Genomic DNA, 26618 nt, shown 5'->3' with positions numbered 1-26618 from the left:
TTTGGCCATGAAAAGAGTGGCGGTGAAGTTCATGCCGATGGCTTCAGCACGAAGCTGATGGCGGAGCAACAGCGCCTCCGTGTTGAAGCCTCACAGGACATGCTGTGACATGCCCACCTCTTCCACAATTTCTCGGATAGTCACATGACTGAAAAGCCACCGAAAGCCGTCTGAATCTTGGTGGAATGGTTTATCAGTTTGAACATTAAATATCTTGTCTTTGTGGTGTATTTAGTTGAATATAGGTTGAAGAGGATTTGTAAATCATTGTATTTTGTTTTTATTTACAGTTTACACAGCATCCCAACTTCATTGGAATTGGGGTTGTCAATATCAATATACGAGGTCTGTGATAAAAAAGCGGTCCTTTTTATTTTTTTCAAAAAATAAATGGATTTGATTCATATGTTTTTACGTCAGACAAGCTTGAGCCCTCGTGCGCATGCGTGAGTTTTGTCATGCCTGTCGGTGACGTCATTCGCCTGTGGGCAGGCTTTGAGTGAGGTGTGGACTCCCCCTCCCGTCGGAATCTCTGTCTGAGAAGCTGCAGGGAGACGGCGCGCGTTGCTTTATCAAATTTTTTCAGGACCTGTGAGGGATATCCGTGTGGACACTATTTGAGAAATTCAGCTGGTTTTCGGTGTAAAGTTTAACGGCTGATGAGAGATTGTGGAGTTTCTTTCGCTTTAAGCACAGCCCACAAAGCGGATCGGCGCGGCGCGGTCGGAGGTGGTGTCCGTTTGGCTGTTTCGAGCTGAAAACATCCTAATTTAAAGCTCTGTTCACCCAGGACGTCGTCAGAGAACAGAGAAGTTTCAGAACAAGCCGGCATCAGGAGTTTACCCGGACATTCCACTGTTAAAGGAGATTTTGTAATGAAAGAACGTGTGGACGAATTTGCCGAGTCGGATCCATGACGACGTGGCAAATCCGTCTGCGCCGCGACATGAAAAACACCTCCGTGTTGAAAACCATTTGTAAAATTCAGGCGGCTTTTGATGGCTTTCAACAAGTGACTATCTGAGAAATTGTTTAACAGCTTGGGCATGTTCCAACTTGTCTGTTAGGTTTCCAACGGAGGTGTTTTTTCCTGTGGCGACCCCCCGCGGTCGGGTCCGGCCCGACATGCGAATCTGCCCGCACGGTTCTTTCATTACAAAATCTCCTTTAACAGTGGAATGTCTGGATAAACTCCTGATCCAGAATTCTCCTGAAAGTTCTCTGTTATCTCACGACGTCTTGGGTCCCAGAGCCTGAAATTAGGAAGTTTCAGCTTGAAACAGCGAGACGCCGCCGCCTCGGAGCGCAGATCGCCGTCAGGCGCCGTGGGCCGTCCTTACTGCGACAGTAAAACTCCAAAATCTCTCATCAACCGTTAAAATTTTCACCGAAAACCAGCTGAATTTATTGGAATGGTGGCACTCGTTGTGCCTTACAGGTTTTGAAAAATTTTTTATCAAACAAAGCAGCAGTCTCTGAGCCATTCCTAAACAATGAAAAAAATCAATGAGAGGGTGGGCCACTCCTCACTCAAGACTGGCCCACAGGCGAATGACGTAACCGACAGGCGTGAAAAAACTCTCGCATGCCCACGAGGGTTCAAGCATGTCTGATGTAATCACACGTGATTCAAATCCATATGGTTTTTGAAAAAAATAATAAGGTCCGTTACTTTTCTCACAGACCTCGTATATATATAGATAAGCTTGCTGATGATTACACAACACTTGTATAAACTTTGATTAAAGAATGATCATTTTTTAGAATTGGGTATTTGCCGAGGTGAGATCTGAATTGTTGAGAATAGAAGTGAAGAAAGTGTACAAAAGAAAGAACAGAAATAAATCAAATAGTTAATTGTGGCAGACATAGATTAGGAGCGATGAAGAACAAACTCGAGAACAAAAAGAAGAAAAAACAAGAGAATCAACTCAGTTATTACTTCAAATTGTTGACGTTCTAATAAGCCGTCTACATGCGGTCCATATAAGTTGCAAGTGGGGAAGATGGGCCAATGAGCTATCCAGTGTTTTATTCAGATCAGTGGGTCCAACTCCACACAGTATGATTACAGATGTGCTTATGTGTTTCCATATGTCACTGACATTTCACATCATGGCATGTGTGTTCACATCAGGCATAAGAAGAAACAGCAATCCAGGCAGCTGAAACAGGCAACCGGATCATTACACCCAAAAACTTTGACAGGGCAAATTAATTAGCTATTTACCTTTTTCTTCATAAATATGAAATATGAAATGAAGTTTGGGCAGCACTGTGGCTTAGTGGCTAGCACTGTTGCCTCACAGCAAGAAGGTCATGGATTCGGTTCTCACCTGTGGCCTTTCTGTGTGGAGCTTGCATGTTCTCCCTGTGTTTGTGTGGGTTTCCTCCGGGTGCTCCGGCTTCCTCCCACATCAAAAGACATGCAGGTTATATGAATTGGAAACTTATAATTGTCCACGTCTCCCGTGCAAAAGAGGTCTCAATCCCAATGGGACTAACCTGATTAAATAAAAGTTCAGTTTAATTAAATGAACCTGAATGCGAAGGTCCATCAATCTCGCCTTTGTGTTGAATTACTGTCTCTGGATGTAATCGGACGATATTGGAGTTCTGACAGAAAATGCCACCAAATTTCAATTAATTCATGAACATCTAATGAAAAAAGAAAGTTTACATTTACACTTTGTGAGCAGAGAGCTGCCGTCAGCCGGCACTGTGAGACAGATTAAAGCTCCTGTACTGAACCGAACCCTGACTTCTGTGCACTGTGATGCCCCTAAATACATGGAAACACTTTCTGTCCAGCTGGCAAAGCTTACCCATTTTCTCTCCCACCAGGCGGGGGCAGGACCCGTGCTGCCCGCGCAAGGAAAGGGGACTTAGGAGAGTGAGACAGCTGAGAGGAGGACGGAACTGGACCATCTGTCTGACTGTCAGAATCTCCCCTCTTCTTCAGCTGAGCCTGAGGACAAACAGGACAAGACAACATCATGCACACATTCTGGAGCACGAAGGAACATGTACAGAGACAGAGTGCTGCTGGCTCACCTTCAATGCTGAAGGGTCCATCCCCGGGAACAGCGGAATCCTCTGGGGTTGAGACACAACAGAAGAGCCGACATCCACTGCTCTGTCCTCCTCAGCATCAGAATCATTGTCCTTCATCCCAACCCGGTCCTCTGTCACAACAAGGACACAAATTACTCCTGACAAGCATGGACACACGAGTAGCTGACAAGCGTGTGTTGGACTATTAGATTGTACTGGACTATTGGACTGCATTGGGACACACGTGTTGGACTACTGGACTGTGTTGGGACTAGGGATGGGTATTGATAAGATTTTATCGATATCGATGCCATTATCGATTCTGCTTATCGATCCAATTTCTTATCGATTACCTTATCGATACCTCTTGTGAATTTTGTACTAAAGTAGGCTTTACAGGTTTTCTATGTATTTCATTGAGTCTTAAAGTAAATAAATATGAAATTGGTCACTGTATCCTTGATCTCTGGACATGAATAAAAATAAACAAAACGGTGTTTCACTTTGAAAAAGTTATTAATTCCGACTGAACTCTATCGTTCTAACTTGACTCGGCAGAGAGCCACGCAGCGTTTGGAGGAGCTGTGTGAACAGAACAGAGGACGATTCTCGTTTCTTTCTTGCAACAAGACAGGAGTCCCAGTTAGTAACTTTGAGCCGCACAAAAATGACTCACGATTGACATATTCAGGGATGAAAGTGGTGAAAAACAAAAAAAGCTGAAACCCAAAATTACCCCCCCAACACCACGTGCAAGAAAATGTTTCAATTCTAGAAGCTCTGAAATGCAATCTGGGACTATTCCAGACAATAAACTGGAGTGAGTGCAGCATCCATTTAGGTGAGAAAAAAAAAACCAACTTTCCTTATTCAAATTCATTCCAGTAGTATTCTGCTCTTACTAGGATGCAGCAGTTTTCTAGCTTGGCAGATAGTTCTGGAGGAAATCACTGAAGAAATGTGGCACTGACAGGCATGTGTTGGACTATTAGACTGTGTTAGGACAGGCATGTGTTGGACTATTAGACGGTGTTAGGACAGGCGTGTGTTGGACTATTGACTGTGTTGGGACAGATGTGTGTTGGACTGTTAGACTGTGTTGGGACAGACGTGTGTTGGGCTATTAGACTGTGTTAGGACAGACGTGTTGTACTATTGGACTGTGTTAGGACAGGCATGTGTTGGACTATTAGACTGTGTTAGGACAGGCGTGTGTTGGACTATTAGACTGTGTTAGGACAGGCGTGTGTTGGACTATTAGACTGTGTTAGGACAGGCGTGTGTTGGACTACTAGACTGTGTTAGGACAGGCATGTGTTGGACTATTAGACTGTGTTAGGACAGGCGTGTGTTGGACTATTGGACTGTGTTGGGACAGATGTGTGTTGGACTGTTAGACTGTGTTGGGACAGGCGTGTGTTGGACAGACATCTGTCCCAACACAGTCCAATAGTCCAACACACGCCTGTCCTAACACAGTCTAATAGTCCAACACAGTCTAACAGTCCAACACACACCTGTCCCAACACAGTCTCAAAGTCAAACACATGTGTCCCAACACAGTCTCAAAGTCAAACACGTGTCCCAACACAGTCCAATTGTCCAACACGTGTGTCCCAATGCAGTCCAATAGTCCAACACAGTCTAATAGTCCAACACACGCCTGTCCCAACACAGTCTCAAAGTCAAACACGTGTCCCAACACAGTCCAACAGTCCAACATGTGTGTCCCAATGCAGTCCAATAGTCCAACACAGTCTAATAGTCCAACACACGCCTGTCCCAACACAGTCTCAAAGTCAAACACGTGTCCCAACACAGTCTAATAGTCCAACACATGCCTTTTCTAACACAGATCCCTTCTTACAGCCCCGGGTGACCTAAGGTGGGCAACAGTCACAATTACTCGACTCTGACTCACTAAGACTGGCCAATAAGCACATGCCACAGGAGTCCTGTGGTGGAGTCAGTTGATGTTCACCCACATGCCTACATGTTTGGCAGTATATTGGTTTGATTGGAGTATTGGATCATTGCCGGGAATTGAATTATCATGTCAAATCAACCTGAATTGTTGACATGATTAAATCATGTCAAAGGGGGGAGCTGTTCACAAATATCTTAGAAATACATATGTGATATAATATTATTGATTTTAGACTCTCTAAACCCATGTTAAGACATTGTTGCATTTCTGCTGGGGTTACGTGAGGTTTAGAGAGATGACTGTCAGCAAGTTTGCATTGGATCAATATGTTCATGATATCTGCATAGTAATTCACTGTGTTCTTGTTAAGATATTTGTCTGCACCAAAGGTATATCTTGTAAAAGCAAGTGGCTTTCATTATCTTATCATGTGAAAAGACGTAACAGCCAGTGGTTTCACCAACATAAGGCTCTGCTTTTACATCTGTCAAGTTTGATCTAGTTAGCCACATGGCCTAAACAAGACATGGCACTTTTTGATCATATAAACATATGGGAGAACCAGTTCTTTATCAATGATGCCAGTGGATGTCTATAAAACCTGACTGTAAACTGTGTTCGGGGTCTCTTTCCTGAACAAGCTCCTGCGTGACCTCGGGACAGTGAGAATCCCAGGTCTGGTATGAACTTCACATGAAATGAATAAACTGTACTTTTTGTAACAGAGTATCGCTGATTCAGGACAGGCCCAAAGAACTCAGGGTCTAACATGGCTAACAAGACTGAATGTTCTGTCTGAGCCAGGGGTCTGAGGACACATTAATTCTGTGCACAGCTGGAGGAGGCGTGCAGAACACACACATCTGCTGCACACAGACGTTAGGTAGCTCAGCAGAGGGAAAATTTCTGGAATGGTTTTCTGAACTGTTGCCCACAATTAAAGAATTTCTGAAACGTTCAAACCATCCTGAATATGCACAGCTTTTGGATTTGAAAAGCAAGTTTAAAAACAAGTTACACCTAACAAGCAGGTTGCAACAGTGTGACCTGCAGAACTTTCCACACATGGAACCATAACATAAATGTCAGGGCAAAGACTGTGCAGAGCTTGAGAGTGCACATTATGATGATCACGTGCAGAGCATCTTGTCAGAATTTGACGGGCGCTTTACTGACTTTGCATCCATTTAGCCTGTTGTCAGCTTTCTGTTTTCCATTTGGGGAACTATAGATGTGGACTGTATAACATCCAAAGTGGCATCACCTGGACAGCTGTGCTATAGAGAATGAGATCCTCACACTGAAAAATGACACTGAGCTCAAATCCAGAGCAACACGTGACATGAATGTCCAATTCTGGGATCTAATGCAGAAAGAGAGTCCCTGCTTACGGCTGCACTCAGCTCTTACTGTCCAGACTATGAGAGACCACCTTCCTCCATTCAGTGCCAGAAGTCTCACTAAGGTAGGGAACAACTTGAGGCCAGGATTTGGTCTACTTGTGCTTATTCTTTTCACCATGCACAATTACGTCAATAATGCATTATTATTGTTAAAACTTTATCTTTGTGCCAGAAAATATTGGTCCATAATATATTGTGACTACGTTGTGGCGTTCCATATGGCTTGGTAGATCTCTGTACACAGTCAACTTTAGAAGTAGATCTCAGTTCAAAAAAGGTTGGGCACCCCTTTCTTAAGAGATCCAGGGACATCTTTGTCTGACCCCTCTTTCTCCAAGTGCACGCTCACTGCGCTCTCCTTCCACCCTTATGGATGCAGATTAAATAGTTTGTGTAATTACTTATGGGCTCTGAAAACTGAGGCACTGTGAATAGAAATTGCTGCAATTCCTAAATGCTTCATATGATATTTTGTTAAATTCTTTGAATCAAAACCAATAAACTATATAATAAACATCTCAATTCCAACAGTATTGTTACTATGACATAACTGTCCCTGTCCAAATACTTGTGGTCCTGGCTGTAAGACATGTTGGACTGTGGATTCATGTGACATTCAAATAGTGTCTTTGGAGTTTTTCGGTTAATTTTGATGAAGTGCAAACCTGTGGAGTCTCTGAAGCGCCAGTCCTCAGTGGCTCCTCCCCCTTCCTCTCCAAGCAGAGCCTGTGCAGTGCTCTGATGAGCAGCTCTGGTTGGTCGTGAACGTGGGCCTCGTTTCTTACCCAGCTGGGCTCTGGAGCGGAGTGCACTGGTGTCCAAGAGAGTGGTTGGAGCCTGGACATCCAGTTGGGAAAGAGAGAGACAGAGAGAATCACCTATAACACTGTGCACTGATATCTAGGGATGGGTATTGATAAGATTTTATCAATATCAATGCCATTATCGATTCTGCTTACTGTTCTGATTCCTTATCAATTCCCTTGTTGATACCTCTTGTGAATTTTCTGTGTACTAAAAGTACGCTTTAGAGGTTTTCTATGTCAACAACATTTTAAATTGGTCACTGGATCCTTGATCTCTGGACATAAATAAAAATAAAATAAATTTGCAGTTTTTGTCAAAAGCATTTCCTTTCAGACATTTTGGCATGAATGTCTCTCCATATCTCTGAGCAGAGCTCAGCCGGCTGCGTCACATCAGCACAGGACGTCTCATTTTAGTAGGAAAAAAAATGTTTTGATCGATTGCAGTTTGTTTGTATTCCAATATTTGGAAAGAGGTGTCATTTGATTTAAACGGCGTTTCCCTTTGAAGTTATTAATTCCGACTGAACTCTATCATTCTAACTTGACTCGGCAGAGAGCTGCACAGCGTTTGGAGTTGTGTGAACAGGACGGAGGACGATTCTCGTTTCTTTCTCGCAACAAGAAAGGAGTCCCAGTTAGTGACATTATTCCACACAAAAGTTACTCACGATTACACATATTCAGGAATGAAAGTGGTGAAAACATAAAAAAAGCTGAAACCCAAAATTACCCCCCAACACCACCCACAGGAAAAAGTTTTAATTCTAGAAGCTCTGAAATACAATCTGGGACTATTCCAGACGATAAACTGCAGTGAGTGCAGCATCCATTTAGGTGAGAAAAAAACCTAACTTTCCTTATTCAAATTCATTCCAGTAGTATTCTGCTCTTACTAGGATGCAGCAGCTTTCTAACTTGGCAGATAGTTCCGGAGGAAATCACTGAAGAAATTAAATAAAAAATGAAAATATGGTTTGACCAAAACAAATTGTCATTAAGCTTAAATAAAATAGGGATGAAGTGGAGGTCACTGGGTGTTCACAGGAAAGACTTATTTCTATATTTATTTATTTATTTATGTTCACTGTTAGTTGGTTTTATATTTTCTGTTTTATTTTATCAGGTTCTTTTTCGTGTTTCTCTAAAACTGTATTGTAGCATTATGAGTTATTATTACTATTATTGTTGTTGCTGTTATTATTATTAATATAGAGACAAAAATAAATAAAAAAATTACAATTTGCAATACATTTGACTTTTACGACAACAAATGCTGTGCCATTAATTATTGTACAGAAAACAAATGCATACAAACATGCTGAGATGTGAACAGCTTAATGCTAACTTACCATTGAAAATGCCATAGACATGCTAACGCGTTAGCATCGGTCCCGTTTTTAAGTTATAAAATACATCTATCAACTGTTTCAGAAGACCATAACAGGTCGGTTCAGCATAAAAAAGGTAAATATTACTCACAGACATATGCTCTTTGGGGTTTTAGTGGGGAAAAATTAAGATAAAGCGAAATAAAACAAAGAACCAACGAAGCAGCGGGTCGGATCAATGCTTCATTGCTTCAAGCTTCAAAGAACAGCTGCGCTGCAGAAACAGTTGATTACAGACTCTGCAGGGCTTCTGTCATCAACGTAGAGACATGATCATTTTCCTGACAAACACCCCCCCAAAACAACGGCCGCTCTGAAGGACCGATAAGGAAATTGTTAAGCAAAAAGGCTATTGACGTCAGTGGATCAAATAATTTTTTAACGATACCTGAAATGAACTGGTTCTCGATACCCGACCCTGATATGCACTCATCACAATAACTCTATGTGTTGGATGATATATTATCAAATATTTCAGGTAGCTCATCTACAGACAGGTGAGAGACAAATAAAGAAAAATGCTTAAAATGGCTGGGGGACAAGAGGGCCCTAGTTGGGAGTTCTGGGGTAAAAGCCCCAGAAGCTGAAGGGTTTTTGCCATTCTAATGCTCCCCAGAACCATTTTCTGCAGTGAATTTGCAAGGAGATAAGGAGGCAGCTGTTTATCCAACTCTTTACCAACTGGACAAAATCTATCTTCATATGACAGCATCTTCTGTGCCATGCGAGTCTTCTCCAAAACTGGAGAGAAGGAACAGACTCAAGCCGAACACTGCTGGAATTATGTTTTTAAATAAAAACCTTTCACATCATACATCACATTATAACACAAGTATATTATTGTCCTTAAACAAAAATATAGTCAAAAATGTCAAGATGCACATAGAACCTTTATTATTTAACATACATAATAGCGCCTGTGCCATTGCTTCATGCAAGTGCCATGTTAAAGATTAGCCAGTAGATGTTGCCATATTTAATTGTATCGATTGCTTCCAAACACTGAACCATTTCAGCACAATTGCTTCATATTGATTCAGTGGTTCAAAACACTGGTTTCTCCGTCAGTAATAATTTAGTAATAAAATACATTAGCGACTACATTTTTTTAGCACATGTACACGGACAGACTTAAAATCATGAATACTTGCTAACCAGTACATTAACATATGACATGTCCTTTAAATTACCTATTTGCAACTAGCTGAAGTCTGCAGCCTCGTGTCAACACAGTCTGACTAGGCTACGTCTGTAGTGACGTGAGCCAATTTTATGAGACAATAGATTATTCAATTTGTTAGGCTATTTATTGGCTCACCTTGTCATCCAAAAAGTGGCCGACTCAGAAACAGGCTTCGAACCTATGCACAAACACTCTCTGAACTCTTCACGCGTAGCTGAGAGTCAACTTGGAGTCGGGAGTGAAAACTTTACCTATGCTGGTGCAGGCTGCGTGAGCACTGATGGAGCTTGACATCGAGGTGCAGGTGAGCGAGAGAGAGAGAGATGCTGGAACAGGAGCTCTCAAGAGAGACATGGCAAAGACAGGACGGCGGGATAAAAGGAAGAAAAGGCACGTTGCTGTCTGACGCAGACCCATGGACCATTTTGCAGGACTAAAATGATAAGTGATGTGCTCAGGTAACAAATTTTGATGGTATTGACCTGCTGCATTGTGACAAATTGTCACATTATCAATAACAACAGCCAGGTTTTTATGACTGTGGAAAGCTTTTTGAGCAGATTAGGGAAGCAAATCAGCTGTACTAGCCATGATAAAAAATAAAAATTAAAAAAAAAAACACGATCTGCTAGTACCCTAAATTCCTGAAAATTCAAGATGGCCACGACCAAACTAAAAATTACTTTATTTTCTTACTATTGAAGCTACAAGTGCAAATAAAGTGTTTATACCTATGTTCTTAATGCCAGGAAAGTAATTTCTGTAAGTGTAGTCATGCTAGGTGTTGTATATTTAGAGAAAATTACTCCTTATACCAAAATATCCACTTAATTTGTAGCCTTTTTTCACCTGAAGTTTTGCTAGGCAGATAAAGCATTTCATTTATGCAAGTTACTTTTTCAATACTGACACTGTAGCACAGCAGCCTTTTGAAAATCTGTATATAGTAGGGCATTACAGGTCCTTACATACAGTAGTGTTCAGAATAATAGTAGTGCTATGTGAGTAAAAAGATTAATCCAGGTTTTGAGTATATTTCTTATTGTTACATGGGAAACAAGGTACCAGTAGATTCAGTAGATTCTCACAAATCCAACAAGACCAAGCATTCATGATATGCACACTCTTAAGGCTATGAAATTGGGCTATTAGTAAAAAAAAAGTAGAAAAGGGGGTGTTCACAATAATAGTAGCATCTGCTGTTGACGCTACAAACTCAAAACTATTATGTTCAAACTGCTTTTTTAGCAATCCTGTGAATCACTAAACTAGTATTTAGTTGTATAACCACAGTTTTTCATGATTTCTTCACATCAGGGGAGGTGATGGTCTAGTGGTTAAGGTGTTGGGCTTGAGTCACTAAGGGAATCACTAAGGGCCCTTGGGCAAGGCCTTTAATCCCCTATTGCTCCCGGTGTGTAGTGAGCGCCTTGTATGGCAGCACCCTGACATCGGGGTGAATGTGAGGCATAATTGTAAAGCGCTTTGAGCGTCTGATGCAGATGGAAAAGCGCTATATAAATGCAGTCCATTTATCTGCGAGGCATGGAGTCAACCAACTTGTGGCACCTTTCAGCTGTTATTCCACTCCAAGATTCTTTAACAACATTCCACAATTCATTCACATTTCTTGGTTTTGCTTCAGAAACAGCTTTGTTGATGTCACCCCACAAGTTCTCAATTGGATTCAGGTCCGGGGATTGGACAGGCCACTCCAAAACATTAATTTTGTTGGTTTGGAACCAAGATTTTGCTCGTTTACTAGTGTGCTTGGGGTCATTGTCTTGCTGAAACACCCATTTCAAGGGCATGTCCTCTTCAGCATAAGGCAACATGACCTCTTCAAGTATTTTGACATATCCAAACTGATCCATGATACCTGGTATGTGATATATAGGCCCAACACCATAGTAGGAGAAACATGCCCATATCATGATGCTTGCACCACCATGCTTCACTGTCTTCACTGTGAACTGTGGCTTGAATTCAGAGTTTGGGGTCGTCTCACAAACTGTCTGCGGCCCTTGGACCCAAAAAGAACAATTTTACTCTCATCAGTCCACAAAATATTTCTCTATTTCTCTTTAGGCCAGTTGATGTGTTCTTTGCCAAATTGGAACCTCTTCTGCACGTCTTTTATTTAACAGAGGGACTTTGCGGGGGATTCTTGCAAATAAATTAGCTTCACACAGGCGTCTTCTAACTGTCACAGCACTTACAGGTAACTCCAGACTGTCTTTGATCATCCTGGAGCTGATCAGTGGGTGAGCCTTTGCCATTCTGGTTATTCATCTATCCATTTTGATGGTTGTTTTCCGTTTTCTTCTATGCCTCTCTGGTTTTTACGTCCATTTTAAAGCATAGGAGATCATTGTAGATGAACAGCCTATAATTTTTTGCACCTGCGTATAAGTTTTCCCCTCTCCAATCAACTTTTTAATCAAACTACGCTGTTCTTCTGAGCAATGTCTTGAACGTCCCATTTTCCTCAGGCGTTCAAAGAGAAAAGCATGTTCAACAGGTGCTGGCTTCATCCTTAAATAGGGGACACCTGATTCACACCTATTTGTTCCACAATATTGATGAACTCACTGACTGCATGCAACACTACTATTATTGTGAACACCCCCTTTTGCACTTTTTTTTTTTACTAATAGCCCAATTTCATAGCCTTAAGAGTGTGCTTATCATGAATGCTTGGTCTTGTTGGATTTGTAAGAATCTACTGAATCTACTGGTACCTTGTTTCCCATGTAACAATAAGAAATATACTCAAAATCTGGATTAATCTTTTTAGTCATATAGCATTACTATTATTCTGAACACTACTGTAATACTTAACATAAGCCATTCATGTATGTGGCCACTGTGGAGTAAGGTCATCACCCCTGCTTGATGTTACAACATGCTGATAGCTCATGATAAAGATCTTATCAACATCATGAAAGGTAAGTTTGAAATACACTTGTTAAAGTGACATTGATGTAATTGTTCTAAACTATTGGTTTACTATAATCACAATCATGGTATAGTTAACATATAATACAGAAATAAAAAAAAAAACTTACATGGTACAGCACATGGTTTCAACATCATTGGGAATTCCCCAGAGAGTAATCATCCTGTGTGAAACTTTGTTTATACATTTCAAATAAGGTCACTCACAAGGTCAGTCTCATTCGCATCTGACCCTTGGTACTTGGTAGAATGTAGCTGGTAGAATTATGGCTTGTGTCATCTGTGGACAGTCAGTAGATCTTCACAATTCAAGTGAATATCTCAGGTTAACTGAGAAGGGGTGTGCTGGAATAAACACAGCAAATCATGAGAAATTTTGATATTCCAGATATTGTGTATTCTGACAGGCATGACAAATCTGGCACATAAGTTATGCAGAAGTCAACACACCAATCCAAAAGCTATCCAAGCTGCTCAAAAACGCCAATCTTCTCTATCTACTGTAACTAGAGTGAATCTGAGATCTGACAACAGCAACAGCTTCTTTAATTTTAAAACACATCGTCTGTTCTGTATTGCTGGTACAGAATACAATGATACCAGTTAGATCTGGAGGGCATCGCCTCCACGCATAGCCTCGGCTCCGGAACCGCTCTCCTTGATAGGGGTTGGACCTCATTCTTCTCTGGAGTTGCCCAGGGGGTAAGGCACCAGGCATGTGTGGGGATACTCACAAGTCCCTGGCTGAGCGCCGCTACGTTGGAGTTTACTCCAGCAGAAGAGAGGGTCGCCTTCCTGTGTTTTTGGGTGGTGGGAAGGGGGGGGACGGACTCTGACTGTTGTTTGTGCATATGCACCGAACAGCATTTTGGAGTATTCGGCCTTCTTGGAGTACCTGAATGGAGTCCTGTATGGGGCTCCGGTGGGGGACTCCATTGTTCTGCTGGGGCACATCAACGCACACGTGGGCAATGACAGAGACACCTGGAGAGGTGTGACAGGGAGGAACGGCTTCCCTGAGCTAAACCCGAATGGTTATTTGTTTTTGGACTTCTGTGCTAGTCATGGACTGTACATAACGAACACCATGTTCGAACATAAGGATGCTCATAAGTGTACATGGTACCAGAGCACCCTAGGCCGAAGATCGATGATCGATTTTGTGATCGTATCATCTGATTTGAGGCCGCATGTTCTGGACACTCGGGTGAAGAGAGGGGCAGAGCTGTCAACTGATCACCATCTGGTGGTGAGTTGGATCAGAGGGTGGGGGAGGACTTTGGACAGACCTGGTAAGCCCAAACGGATAGTGCAGGTAAACTGGGAACGTCTGGAAGAGCCCACTGTCCGAGAGATCTTCAACTCACACCTCCGGCAGAGCTTCTCTAGCATCACTGTGGAGGTTGGGGGCACTGAACCAGAATGGGCAATGTTCAAAGCTTCCATTGCTGAAGCTGCAGCGGGGAGCTGTGGCCTGAAGGTCTTAGGTGCCTCAACCGGTGGCAACCCTTGAACACCGTGGTGGACACGTGGTGGAAGAGGAACAATGTGGGTTCTGTCCTGGTTGTGGAACAACCGACCAGCTCTTTACTCTCACAATGGTCCTGGAGGGTGCCTGGGAGTATGCCCATCCAGTGTACATATGTTTTGTGGACTTGGAGAAGGCATACGACCGGGTACCTCAGGAGATACTGTGGGAGGTGCTGTGGGAGTATGGAGTGAGGGGTCCCTTCTCAGGGCTATCCAATCTCTGTACTCATAAAGCGAGAGCTGTGTTCGAATGCTCAGCAGTAAGTTTGACTCGTTTCCGGTGGAGGTTGGCCTCCGCCAGGGCTGCGCCTTGTCACCAATCTTGTTTGTGATATTCATGGACAGGATATCGAGGCGTAGTCGGGGGGGAGGAGGGTTTTTGGTTTGATGGGCTCAGGGTCTCATCACTGCTTTTTGCAGATGATGTGGTCCTGTTGGCTTCATCGGCCGGTGACCTCCAACACTCACTGGATCAGTTCACAGCAGAGTGTGAAGCGACTGGGATGAGGATCAGCACCTCTAAATCTAAGGCCATGGTTCTCAGCAGGAACCCAATGGATTGCCTACTCTGAGTAGGGAATACGGCCTTGCCCCAAGTGAAGGAGTTTAAGTACCTCAGGGTCTTGTTCACGAGTGAGGGGACGATGAAGTGTGAGATTGGCCGGAGAATCGGCGCAGCAGGGGCGGTATTGCATTCACTCTACCGTACTGTTGTGCCAAAAAGGGAGCTGACCCAAAAGGGGAAGCTCTCGATCTACTGGTCAATCTTCATTTATACTCTCACCTATGGTCATGAGAGTTGGGTCATGTCCGAAAGAACTAGATTGCGGGTACAAGCGGCCGAAATGGGCTTCCTCAGGAGGATGGCTGGTTTCTCCCTTAGAGATAGGGTGAGAAGTTCGGTCATCCGTGGGGAGCTCTGAGTAGAGTCGTTGCTCCTTCACATTGAAAGGAGCCAGCTGAGTTGGTTTGGGCATCTCGTAAGGATGCCTCCTGGGTGCCTATATAGGGAGGTGTTCCATGCACATCCATCCGGGAGGAGACCCCGGGGAAGACCCAGGACGAGGTGGAGAGATTATATCTCCACACTGGCCTGGGAACACCTCGGGATCCCCCAGTCAGAGGTGGTCAATGTGGCACAGGAAAGGGAAGTCTGGGGTCCCTTGCTGGAGCTGTTGCCCCTGCGACCCGAACCTGGAAAAGCGGTTGAAGATTAATGATGAGTGTCTTTTCTGGGGAAAGGTCACTTGCCAAGAAAAAATGGAACAAAGCCAGCTACCAGTACAGCCATGTGATGCCACTTGACTTTCAGCAGAAAATACTTAATCACTGTGCTGATACTAACATACCTGGCTGCCTCAAGACACCACAACTACACCAAGTTCCTTGTCCTGTACTTGGACAATCAATCAATCAATTCAATCAATTTTTTTTTTTTTTATATAGCGCCAAATCACAACAAACAGTTGCCCCAAGGCGCTTTATATTGTAAGGCAAGGCCATACAATAATTATGTAAAACCCCAACGGTCAAAACGACCCCATGTGAGCAAGCACTTGGCTACAGTGGGAAGGAAAAACTCCCTTTTAACAGGAAGAAACCTCCAGCAGAACCAGGCTCAGGGAGGGGCAGTCTTCTGCTGGGACTGGTTGGGGCTGAGGGAGAGAACCAGGAAAAAGACATGCTGTGGAGGGGAGCAGAGATCGATCACTAATGATTAAATGCAGAGTGGTGCATACAGAGCAAAAAGAGAAAGAAACACTCAGTGCATCATGGGAACCCCCCAGCAGTCTACGTCTATAACAGCATAACTAAGGGATGGTTCAGGGTCACCTGATCCAGCCCTAACTATAAGCTTTAGCAAAAAGGAAAGTTTTAAGCCTAATCTTAAAAGTAGAGACAAGATGGAGAAGCTTCAGGAAATCTATCCTCAAGTATACAGCAAGTTCATTGATGGCCTATTTGTACTTAGAAGAACAGACAACTACTGGGCAGGAATATACAGTGACCTCTATATAGAACAAGTCCTCATGAGGAATGTTAAGGTGGTTGGAGGACTTACAAGAGGTAGTCTGATATGGTTACTATCTACTCCAGCATGTGCAGAGGTTAACAAGGCCACGAGAGAGGTTACAAGCCTTTGTGAAAGCAAAATAATTGCTTTGATGTGACGCCATGTTTATTTGATATTGTATTCATCACTGTGGGAATGCACTGTGAAATGTCCTTGCTTAATCTAGAGACTGTTCATGCAGTTTGCGCAGATCGACTGATAGCCACATGTTTCTGTCTGACCCAGAGTGACACAGAGTCTGTTCTGATCACGCCTAACTGCAGCCTTGAGACAAAACATTTTTTGTGGGGATTCGTCTCTCCACAGCCTGTTTCCAGATGAAGTCATTTTCAGATAGCTACCAGTATCAAGTTAGGTAGATAAGCTCATGAGAACTTGCACATGAACACTGTCCTGACACGTGTACATAAGGGTGCACTCTAAGTGCTGATTCGCACACACGCTCAGACACTTGCTGCATGCTGTTCGTTTTGTGTGTCCAAAGCGCTTTGTATAATAAACCTGTTAGTTTATTAGTTTACACACAACGTCCTGACCCTTCCTTCCACAGACAGCCAGAGACCACTTGGTCCAAAGTTTGAAATTCTGCCTCCACAAACTGGTGTCAGGAAGTGGGATGCTCTCTGGACCATTGGACTCGGACCGGACGGATGGCCAAACAGATCTAGTTGGTAGAGAGCTGCCTTGTACCCCCTATTAATGGACGGAGGTCGACCGGCTCTGGGTTCTCGATCGTGAGTGCAATATTCCACGAACCGTGGGGATTGTACCAACAACACTGGTGAGAAAGGCTATCATTTTTATTGTGGAAGTTAAAATTGACTTTGACAACCAGGTAGAGAAGCTTGAATCTTCGACTGGACTGGGTTGCTTGATGTGAGGACGTTTCGCTTCAAATCACAGAAGCTTCCTCAGCTAAAATTCTTGCTCTGGTAGTCTGACTTCTGTCTTGACTCCTGTAGAGAAGAATAAACCAGAAGCCAACAAAAGCTGGAGTTTTTAACCTAACCAGACCCCACCTACCGAGAGGCTGACTGCTATAGGCTAGTGACTAAACAATAGCTCTAATTAGCACCTATTGTGCTCTAGTTAGCACTCTCTTAATGACAGGACGGAAGCCTCCCCTGATGGCTCCCTTGACGACTCTCTCCTGATGACGTGAATGACTCATTACCATGAACAAAAGACTGAAACTGCTTTGACGTGAGTAGCACATTGTAAACAAGGGACAAAGCGTGTCTGAGACCCGCTCCGCGGTTAAGTCTGGGTTTCAACTGTTTTACAAAGAATGCTTCCTTGACACCTCTCTCAAACCATTTCTTCTCTCTGGCTAAGATTTTAACTTCCTTGTCCTCAAACGTGTGGTTAGTGTCTTTCAGGTGGAGATGAACTGCAGACTGAGGTCCACTGGCGACCTCTCTGCGGTGCTGGTATAGATAGGCTGGTATAGATTCAAGCTTCTCTACTATGGAAACCACCTGGACAACTGAGAGCCTACACAGAAACTTTGACAACCAGGTGTTGCAAGTTAAAATAAAACTTTATTAACTGAGTGTGGGCCCTGGTAAGAAACCCTTTAAAGACAAGTAGTCTGAGTTTCTGAGGTAAGAGTCAACATAAAAAAAACCTGACTCCAAGTGTAGAACCTCCTATGAACTGTATAAATGTGTTTCAATTTCAATTTGTGACACATTTGAAGTTGAAAAGTTACAGTCTGAGATATCTACCCTCATATTAAACCAATTTTCTGTGTTGTATAATTGTTAATCTAGATAAAAATTTGATGACTTAAGAAATGCCAAAGAAACAAATTAAGACATATTAGTTGTTTTCCATGCTTCAAAATCTTGTTATTGCTTGTCCACTACTAAACAAGGTCTTCATTTTCGAATTTGTATTATTTTGACAGAAACTTTCTCACTAAAGTGCCATAATCACTTAAAAGGTTGAAAGGTTTTTTGCACTTTTGTCCAACCATCAGACTTTATTTACCGGACTATAAGAAAATAGGGGAGTTAACTCTGTTTTACTTTTTATGATCATCATCATCATCATCTATTTTATTTGAGCAGAGGATAAGAAATACAGAAAACAGAAAAAAAAAAAAAAAACAGAAAACAATTTAACAATAACATAAAACACAAAAAAACTGAATTTACTATTAACTCAGGACATTGAATCTGCTCAAAAAGGAGTGGGAGGAAGAAAACTTATTTAATCCCACCCCTTTATTCAAATTTAACATAAAGTGCATAGCTGCTTCCCGTCAATTAGATAGAAAATTAAGAAAATAATACATTTAAATACTTGTAAATTCCCACAATAGATACCAACAGCAGCAAGAAAACAATACCAGTATAATAAACAAGCGACAAGCACATACCAACAATGGTAAGAAATCAACTATACCAGTTACGGCAAAGAAAACAAACATATGATGCTCATACCAACAATGGTAAGAAAACAACAATACCAATTACGGTAGAAAGCAAACATATAAAAAACATATCAACAATGATAAGAGACAACAATACCAATTATGATGAAGAAACAAACATATGAAAGAAAGAAACATATAATGCACAAACCAACAATTGTGATACAGAGTCATGAGCCATGAATGTAAAATGGCTTTTATTGTTAAGTCTCAATCATTCTATACCGATCCCAGACCCTCTGTTTATAATGTGACTTGAATTCATGAATGTTTTGGCATTGCTTGAGTCTGACGTCCAAACCATTCCATAACTTTGCTCCACATACAGACACACAAAAAATTTTCCGAGTGGTTCTAACTTTTAATAATGTGAATTTGGCAAAACCTCTAAGATTATGAACACACTCTTTAACTGAGAAGAACTTTAGAATGTTACTTGGCAGTGATTTGTTAAATACCTTAAATAAAATCTGTAATGTAGAATATTTTACAAGATCATGAAATTTAAGCAATTTTGATTGCATAAAAAGATTATTGCTATGTTCTAAAAACCCAACTTTATGTATGATCCTTATTGCTCGTTTTTGTAGTATAAATAGTGGTTGTGTTGAACATTGATAGTTGTTACCCCACACTTCAACACAATATGTTAAGTATGGGAGAACTAAAAAACAGTATAATGTACGGAGTGCATTATGATCAAGAAATTGCTTTACCTTATTCATAATAGAGAGGCTTTTTGAAATTTTCATTTTTATGTGTCTGATGTGGGCTTTCCATGTTAATTTACTGTCTATTATTACTCCTAAAAATTTGTTTTCAACTGAGTTTTCAATTTGGACACTGTCTATACATATTTGTAATTTAGATCTAATCTTATAATTACCAAATATCATTGCTTTTGTTTTATTTAAATTTAATGATAATTTGTTACTGTCCATCCATTTTTTTATTTTACTTAGTTCGTCATTTACAGTATTTATAAGTTCATTGTAATTATCACTACTGTAGAATATATTTTTATCATCAGCGAATAATATTAGTTTCAGTGATCTAGATGCATTAAAAATGTCATTAATATACATATTAAACAGTTTGGGACCCAACACTGCCCCCTGGGGGACACCACAAGCAATGCCAAGACATTCAGATTTGTAATTTCCCATTTCCACGTATTGGACCCTATCTGTAAGATAACTTTTTATCCAATTTCCTGCAACTCCTCTGATACCATAATTCTCTAATTTGTTGATTAAAATTGAATGGTTAATTGTATCAAATGCTTTTTTAAGATCAATGAATATTCCAACAGCATATCTTTTTCTGTCCAATGCATTAGTAATTTCTTCTATTGCCTCAATAACAGCCATTGAAGTGGTTCTTTTCTGTCTAAAGCCATATTGACCTTCGTTTATTAACTGATATTTTTCTATGAATTTTTCCAAACGAGAGTCAAACAATTTTTCTAGGATTTTTGAAAACTGTGGGAGTAAAGAAATTGGTCTATAATTGGTAAAAATATGTTTGTTGTCATTTTTGTACAGTGGTATAACTTTTGCAATTTTCATTTTTTCCGGAACACATCCAGTTTGGAATGACAAATTACAGATATAGGTCAGAGGTTTTGAAATGTTGTTGATGACTTTTTTGACTAATACCATGTCTATATCGTGACAGTCTGTAGACAGTTTGTTTCTGCATTTATTAACAATGTCTTTTATTTCCTGTTCATTTGTTGCTGAAAGAAAAATTGAATTTATGTTTCTTTTTATAGTTTCATTAGACTGCTGAATTCCTGGATTTGGGATTTCAGCTGCCAAATCAGGGCCAACATGTACAAAAAATTTATTAAAACCATTCACTATATTATTCATGTTGTAATCATGAACATTTTTTATCAATAAAATAATCTGGATATCTTGTATTGGAAGATCCTGGTTTAATTAGGTTGTTCAAAATGTTCCAAGTTTCTTTGATGTTTTTATTTTTTTGTAGAATTTCATCATAGTACAACTTTTTACTTATTCGGATGACTTCTGTTAATTTGTTTTTATATACTTTATATCTTATTTCAGCTTCTTTTGTTTTTGAATTAATAAATTTTTTATAAAGGCTGTTTTTTTTTTTTGCAGGCTTTTAATATTCCTTTAGTTAGCCAAGGACATTTATTGTATCTTTTATTTTTATAGTATTCTTTAAGGGGACAATGTTTTTTATACAACGTGCAGAAAATATCTATAAAATTGCTATATGCACCATCTACATCTGACTCACTGTAGACTGTACTCCAGTCTTGTATACTTAAACTGCTGTTGAAGGCATTTATTGTTTCTTCTGTTCTTATTCGTTTATGGACTACTTCTCTGTCATGATTAGTTTTTTTAAGGTCACAGTCATAAACAATAAAAACAGGTAAGTGATCAGTGATATCACATATGAACAGGCCACTTATAACTTGATTTTCAATAATATTCGTAAAGATATTATCGATTATTGTGGCACTGTGAGATGTTATTCTACTTGGTTTTGTAATTGCTGGATAAAGGGACATACTATACATTGTGTCAGAAAAAGCATCTATTGATTTCAGTTTTTCAGGATTCAAAAGATCTATATTAATATCCCCACAGACAAATATATTTTTAGTACTTATTTCCGAGAACATTTTTTCCATTTGTTCATTAAAAATGTCAATACTTGAACCAGGTGACCGATATACACAACTTACAATAATATTTTTCCTCTTTTTGTTGTCTATTTCGACTGTCAGACATTCCATTACTCCATCTATTGTTACTGACATACTTTCTACAACCGTAAACTGAATTGTTTTATGAATATATAATGCAACACCACCTCCTGTTTTGTATTTCCTGTTTACATAATGCAACTCATAATCTTCTAAATCAAAATCAATACCTTTTTCCTTTTGTAACCAGGATTCTGATATGGCAGTAATACTAAATGGTGATATAAACTGTTGCAAATATTCCTTTATAGAGTTAAAATTGGTGTACAAACTTCGGCTGTTGAAATGTATGATTGACAATTTGTCGTCCGAAGTCGTAACATTTGTATACTGGTCTTGTGTATAGTAATCACAGTTCATATTTATTGAAACAAGAAGGTTGTTGACCGGGTCAGTTTCATTTTCCTGATCTTGTGTGTTGTGCTCAGTATATTTAAATGTTTCCAGTTCCTTTTGTTTAAATTGTAAGATTCTCTGTAACAAATCTGTATCTTTGTTGTTCTTTGGTGTGAATATGTTTGTTGAAATGTTCATGGTGGTGTATAGAGTCTCACATTGTTACCTTTATCTTTCAGTTATATTTGTTAAGCTCTTCTATATTTCTCACCACCATAACTTTTGCTTCTTCTGGTGTACCATTCAGTTTGATGAGAATCCTACAATTTGTTACCCACGTTTGCTGAATTCTTTGCTGTTTCTTTAGGTTTCTTGCTTTCTTGGCTATATCGGCATTCTTTTTGGTTAAGTGATCATTCATGAATACATTTGTTCCTTTTAGTTTGAATCTTTGCTTCAAGAGTGCCCTTTTGTTTCTTCTGTTGGCAAATCTTACGATGACGGTTGGCCTCTCTCCGGTTTGTCTCAGAGTGTGACACGCCTCAATGTGCTCCAGGTCCAACTCTATCCCTCTACTCTGGAGGTAGGATGCCACCTGTTGCTCCACAGAGAGCGTCTCCTGCTCACTGGGCTCCTCACCACCACCAACAACCGCACGCGCGTACGAGCGCGGCTTAATTTGGATTCCTGAGATGACCACATCGTTCATACGAGAATGTTGCTCCAGTTCCTCCACTCGCTGCTCCAGCTCTGTGATGCGCCGGTTTTTCTCCTCATTCTGGAGGCGCAGCTGTTTAACCTCCTCCAAAAGTTCCAAGAGCTGTGTCTGCTGCATTTTGACAGCAGACACATCCTCAGCCAGAGAGTCAAGTGACTCTTTCAAGTCTCCGTAGTTCAATTTGGACGGCATCTTGTTAATAACTCCAACCTTACTTCAAGACAATTCCTCTTGTATTTCCTCACAGGTTTGGCATCCTGCTCAGTCCTGTCTCTGCCAGGGTTTTTATGGCTGTTAGTGCGCTTCAGTCACTTTTCCCAGCCGGTATTAACTTTGGACACTTGACTTGGCTAACTAGCGTGTAGCCCCGTTAGCTCGCAGTTAACCTCGGCACCACTCCTTCCTCCTTCCTCCGGGCTTCTTCTCAAACTGCCTCTACAAAGAAGCTGCGACTCTGCTTAGAAACTGATAAGACACAAGATGGGTTTACTACCTCACCAAGGATTTAGCCTTTCTTTGGTTTTTGATTTGTGGTTAGGGTCAACACTTGCCTGCGGAGCAGGACGCATTTCTGCACCCAGCTAGATTTTTGGAAGTCACATTTTCATGAATTTTATTTCTTCTGTGTGTTAAGAGTTCCGATATCCTTGGCATGTTGGTTAAGTCCACACAAATGGCTTTACGTAAATACTACCATAAAGTCAATTACAGTACACAAAGGTAACTCTGGAAAAAGTAAAATAACAAAAAATGTCAATTTATGTCTTGTTTTAGGGGTTCAGTTATAATGTGAAAGGAGTAAGTAACGCTATAAAAAGGAAAAACATTTTAACTCAGTTGAAAAAACTTAATTGCTCAACTTGGTTGTTCCAGGAAATTCACTTAAATGAGGTAGAACACAAGAAACTGAAAAGAGACTGGGTTGTACGGATATTATGTGCATTTTGTTCAAATAGCAGAAAGAGAGGAGTGGCAATTTTGATAAGCCAGTCCATTAATTTTTCATTACAGGAACATTAGGTGGAGTAGAGCTAACAATCATGAATGACTACACTCCAAACGAAGACGACCCTGCCTTCTTTAAAGAAGTAGCATCTGTACTGGCAAGTGAAGCCAGAGGTACCATAATTGCTGGGGGAGACTTTAATTGTGTTTTAAATGCGAAAATGAATAAAGTACCTTGTAATTATGGACCCCTTAGCAGGAAATCCAAAGCAGCAAAACACATGTTGGAAGAATTAGGGTTTGTGGAAGTTTGGAGAGCCAAGAATCCAATGACAAAAGATTTTACCTTTATGTCTGTGGTACACAGGTCATATTCTAGAATTGATCTGATATGCATCTCAAAACAGAACTTGCATAAAACAAGAGACTGTGTCATTGAACCCAGTACTTTATCTGATCTGGTCCTGTAAAGCTGAAATTAAATTTAGGCTTTGAGTGTGTCAGATCCCCGAGTGTCAGCCCTGTTACAGGAGGCACTGGACCAGCTCTCCGTCTAAAGGGCCTGGCAGTACCAGAGTGACCAGCAGTTTGAGCCTGTGAGAATGTTCAGTTTTTTTTTAAGAAGTGGTGCAGAAGCTTCTGTTGAATTAGAAAAAGTTACCAGTCTTAAAAAACATTTCTGCAGTGTGTAAATTTTAAGGAGATTGAACGGGTATTACTAGGGGAGCTACGGCCACTACCTCCCCCCCCCAAAGGACTAAACTAAACCAACTGTTTTAGGTTCCTTAGATGACCCCAAAACACAATCAGGATGTTCCCAAAAATAAAAACTTTTTTCCCACTAAAACACAAAAGCAACATATAAACAACTTAAATATCACAGAGATTCAATGGGAAGACCATTGCAGGTAACAGCAAACTAATGTGCGCCTAAACTACAATCATTCATGGGTTTATCATTAAAATACACAGTAGGAACAAACAATAGGCTTAATAATGATAGAAATCACTGGTGTTTAAGTAAAAAAAAAAACCAACTATTTTGGAGGCCATCTTGGATAACTGGCTTGAGGCCAGTTTTTATTTTTGGGAACATCCTGATTGTGTTTTGGGGTCATCTAAGGAAGGTAAAAAAGTTGGTTTGGTTTAGTCCGGGGGGGGGGGGGGGGGGGTGCAAAGGTAATGGTCGTAGCTCCCCTAAGTATATGTGTTTGCCCAAATTATGTTAACGTACATGAAATATGGATAAATCACAGAATAATACAGGGTCAAGGCTTGGGCTGAGGACACTCGCGCTCCATCAGGGTATTCCCAGATCTTAGTGTAAATGGGGCAATAGCAGAGAGTCTCGCAGACTGTCGGGTAAAGGGGGTCCCCTCTCTCCATTTTGCTCGAATGCCACAACACCTCAGCATTTGCCTCCACCTTCATACTTCTGTCTACAATCACCAGGGGTAGGAAGGGGATGCTTCTAGGTCCAATTATCCCTCCTGCTGAATTGATGGGGAAGTGGGTCTTGTAACACCCGGGACACCACAGAGCGGGGGTGACATCCCAAAAGTGGTCAACGTGCCTTAGAGTGGCACCGCAGTGTATACAGCCCACTCCATCCTACAAAACAACATATGCATCAGTAATTCAAAACAGCTGTATATAAAGAAGCAAGCAAGCAGGTAAGGCCCTCATATCAGGGATCCTTTATTCCGGGTTTGTAGCGTGCCTCAGTGACGATAGCCTAGGAGAGTTTAGATGAGAGCTAAGTCGAATTGGTGGTGTCGCCATCGCATTAGGTGTGGTGGTCGCCCTGGGGAAGCAGGCAGCATAGGTCATGAACCATGTCACCGTAACTAGTTGGTCAATTAAGGTCATCCGGAACAGCACCGAAAGTATACCCCAACCCAGGTACCAAAGGGTAATGCTGCCGAGTCTGAGAAACCAGTGCTTCCGTGATTTCGGTTGTAAGGCACTGGTCAAGGTTGCTGCGTATCTCAACAGTCCCATGATCATCATGGCTTCACATAAAACATCAGTGATGGCCCTTGGTGTGACGAAAAGTGCAGAGGACCATCCAACAAAAGATGGTCGTACCCTACCATAGTCCAAAGTGGTTAGTGGTTACTGTGAATCGCCCTAGGACGTGAATTAAGAACAGGGATAGGCATAGGTCGCGTGTCGTGAAATAGCAGTTGACAACCACTAGCTTGGCACAACCATGGAGCAGGGCCAGTATTCGCAGCGGCTGACTTAGGGTCCAGTGGCCAACGCAGCAGTAGAGGAGCCATAGAGTTAAAATTGGAATAAACTCCAGGTTACTCAAAAGTAACCTGGAGTTTATTGCAGGTTACTTGTGTTGTTACTGAACAAGGCTGTTGTGACTACCTTGGCTCTGTGTGCTCTCAGAAGCTTTTCTTCTTCCGAGTTCGGCGCTGGAATGATCAGGGCGTGCCGGCGCCTAGGATGTTGTGCCCTGTTGCTCCTCCCCCCTGTGGAGGAGGTGCTTCCTATCTTCTTCCACTTTTGACTGATCTCACCTCCCACATGAGTGCAGGGCGGCTTGAACGCCCCCTTTCACCAGAACGAATCCTATCGCTCCGGTGATAATAACCCCTAAAAGCATCAATAAACAGGGCCAAACTTTACCGAGCAGGTTGCCTATCCAACCCGTCACTACTTCAAATCCTCCTTCAATTATTTCTCCTGTCTTCTAGTACTGTAGTGAAGACTTCTTTAATAGCCATTCCTGCTCTCTCGTACCAGGTGCATTCATGCTCCTTTCTTCCTTCTCCACAGTGCATCCAGTGCTCCTCAGGCGAATGGCAAGTTCCGTTGTTGTAAATGCGATTCGGCCCCAGCCATTCATACCCGCGGGTTTCATTACCCTCACACAGGCTCTTTCTGAAGGCATGTCCTTCGGCCAGGAAGATTGTAGGATCCGTAACAAATGGCACTATTTTTCCCACTACCTCCTTCTTCCGTGCATTCCATGTACCAGAATGACCTTGGCACATCTGACCTTAGATGGAAATTCTCTTTTCCACACATTGTTTATCTTTTTCCAAACTGTCTGATGTCCATAGGTGTCGAATTTGTCGGCATAATGCTCCTGG

The 26618-nt window shown here is 41.4% G+C and overlaps 1 protein-coding gene and 1 long non-coding RNA gene across 2 annotated transcripts in view; one reads left to right on the top strand and one right to left on the bottom strand.

Moving 5' to 3' along the window:
• The window catches only part of LOC117510062 (uncharacterized protein KIAA1671 homolog), a 59398-nt gene that overhangs the window by 17033 nt on the left and 15747 nt on the right, over nucleotides 1-26618 (bottom strand). The window contains exons 2-4 of the mRNA XM_034169675.1: nucleotides 7050-7221; nucleotides 3055-3185; nucleotides 2826-2968 (exon numbers count right to left, since the gene is read on the bottom strand). Of these exons, the coding sequence (XP_034025566.1) occupies nucleotides 2826-2968; nucleotides 3055-3185; nucleotides 7050-7221 (446 nt within the window). The remainder of the gene's footprint in view (nucleotides 1-2825; nucleotides 2969-3054; nucleotides 3186-7049; nucleotides 7222-26618) is intronic.
• Nucleotides 494-12801, top strand: LOC117510063. The gene is made up of 3 exons (XR_004560605.1): nucleotides 494-506; nucleotides 1605-1607; nucleotides 12639-12801. It is a non-coding gene; the product is annotated as an uncharacterized LOC117510063 (long non-coding RNA).

The sequence above is a fragment of the Thalassophryne amazonica genome, chromosome 5 (assembly GCF_902500255.1).
Source record: "Thalassophryne amazonica chromosome 5, fThaAma1.1, whole genome shotgun sequence".
In the NCBI taxonomy this organism is placed as follows: domain Eukaryota; kingdom Metazoa; phylum Chordata; class Actinopteri; order Batrachoidiformes; family Batrachoididae; genus Thalassophryne; species Thalassophryne amazonica.
This window is presented reverse-complemented; position numbering and strand designations above follow the sequence as displayed.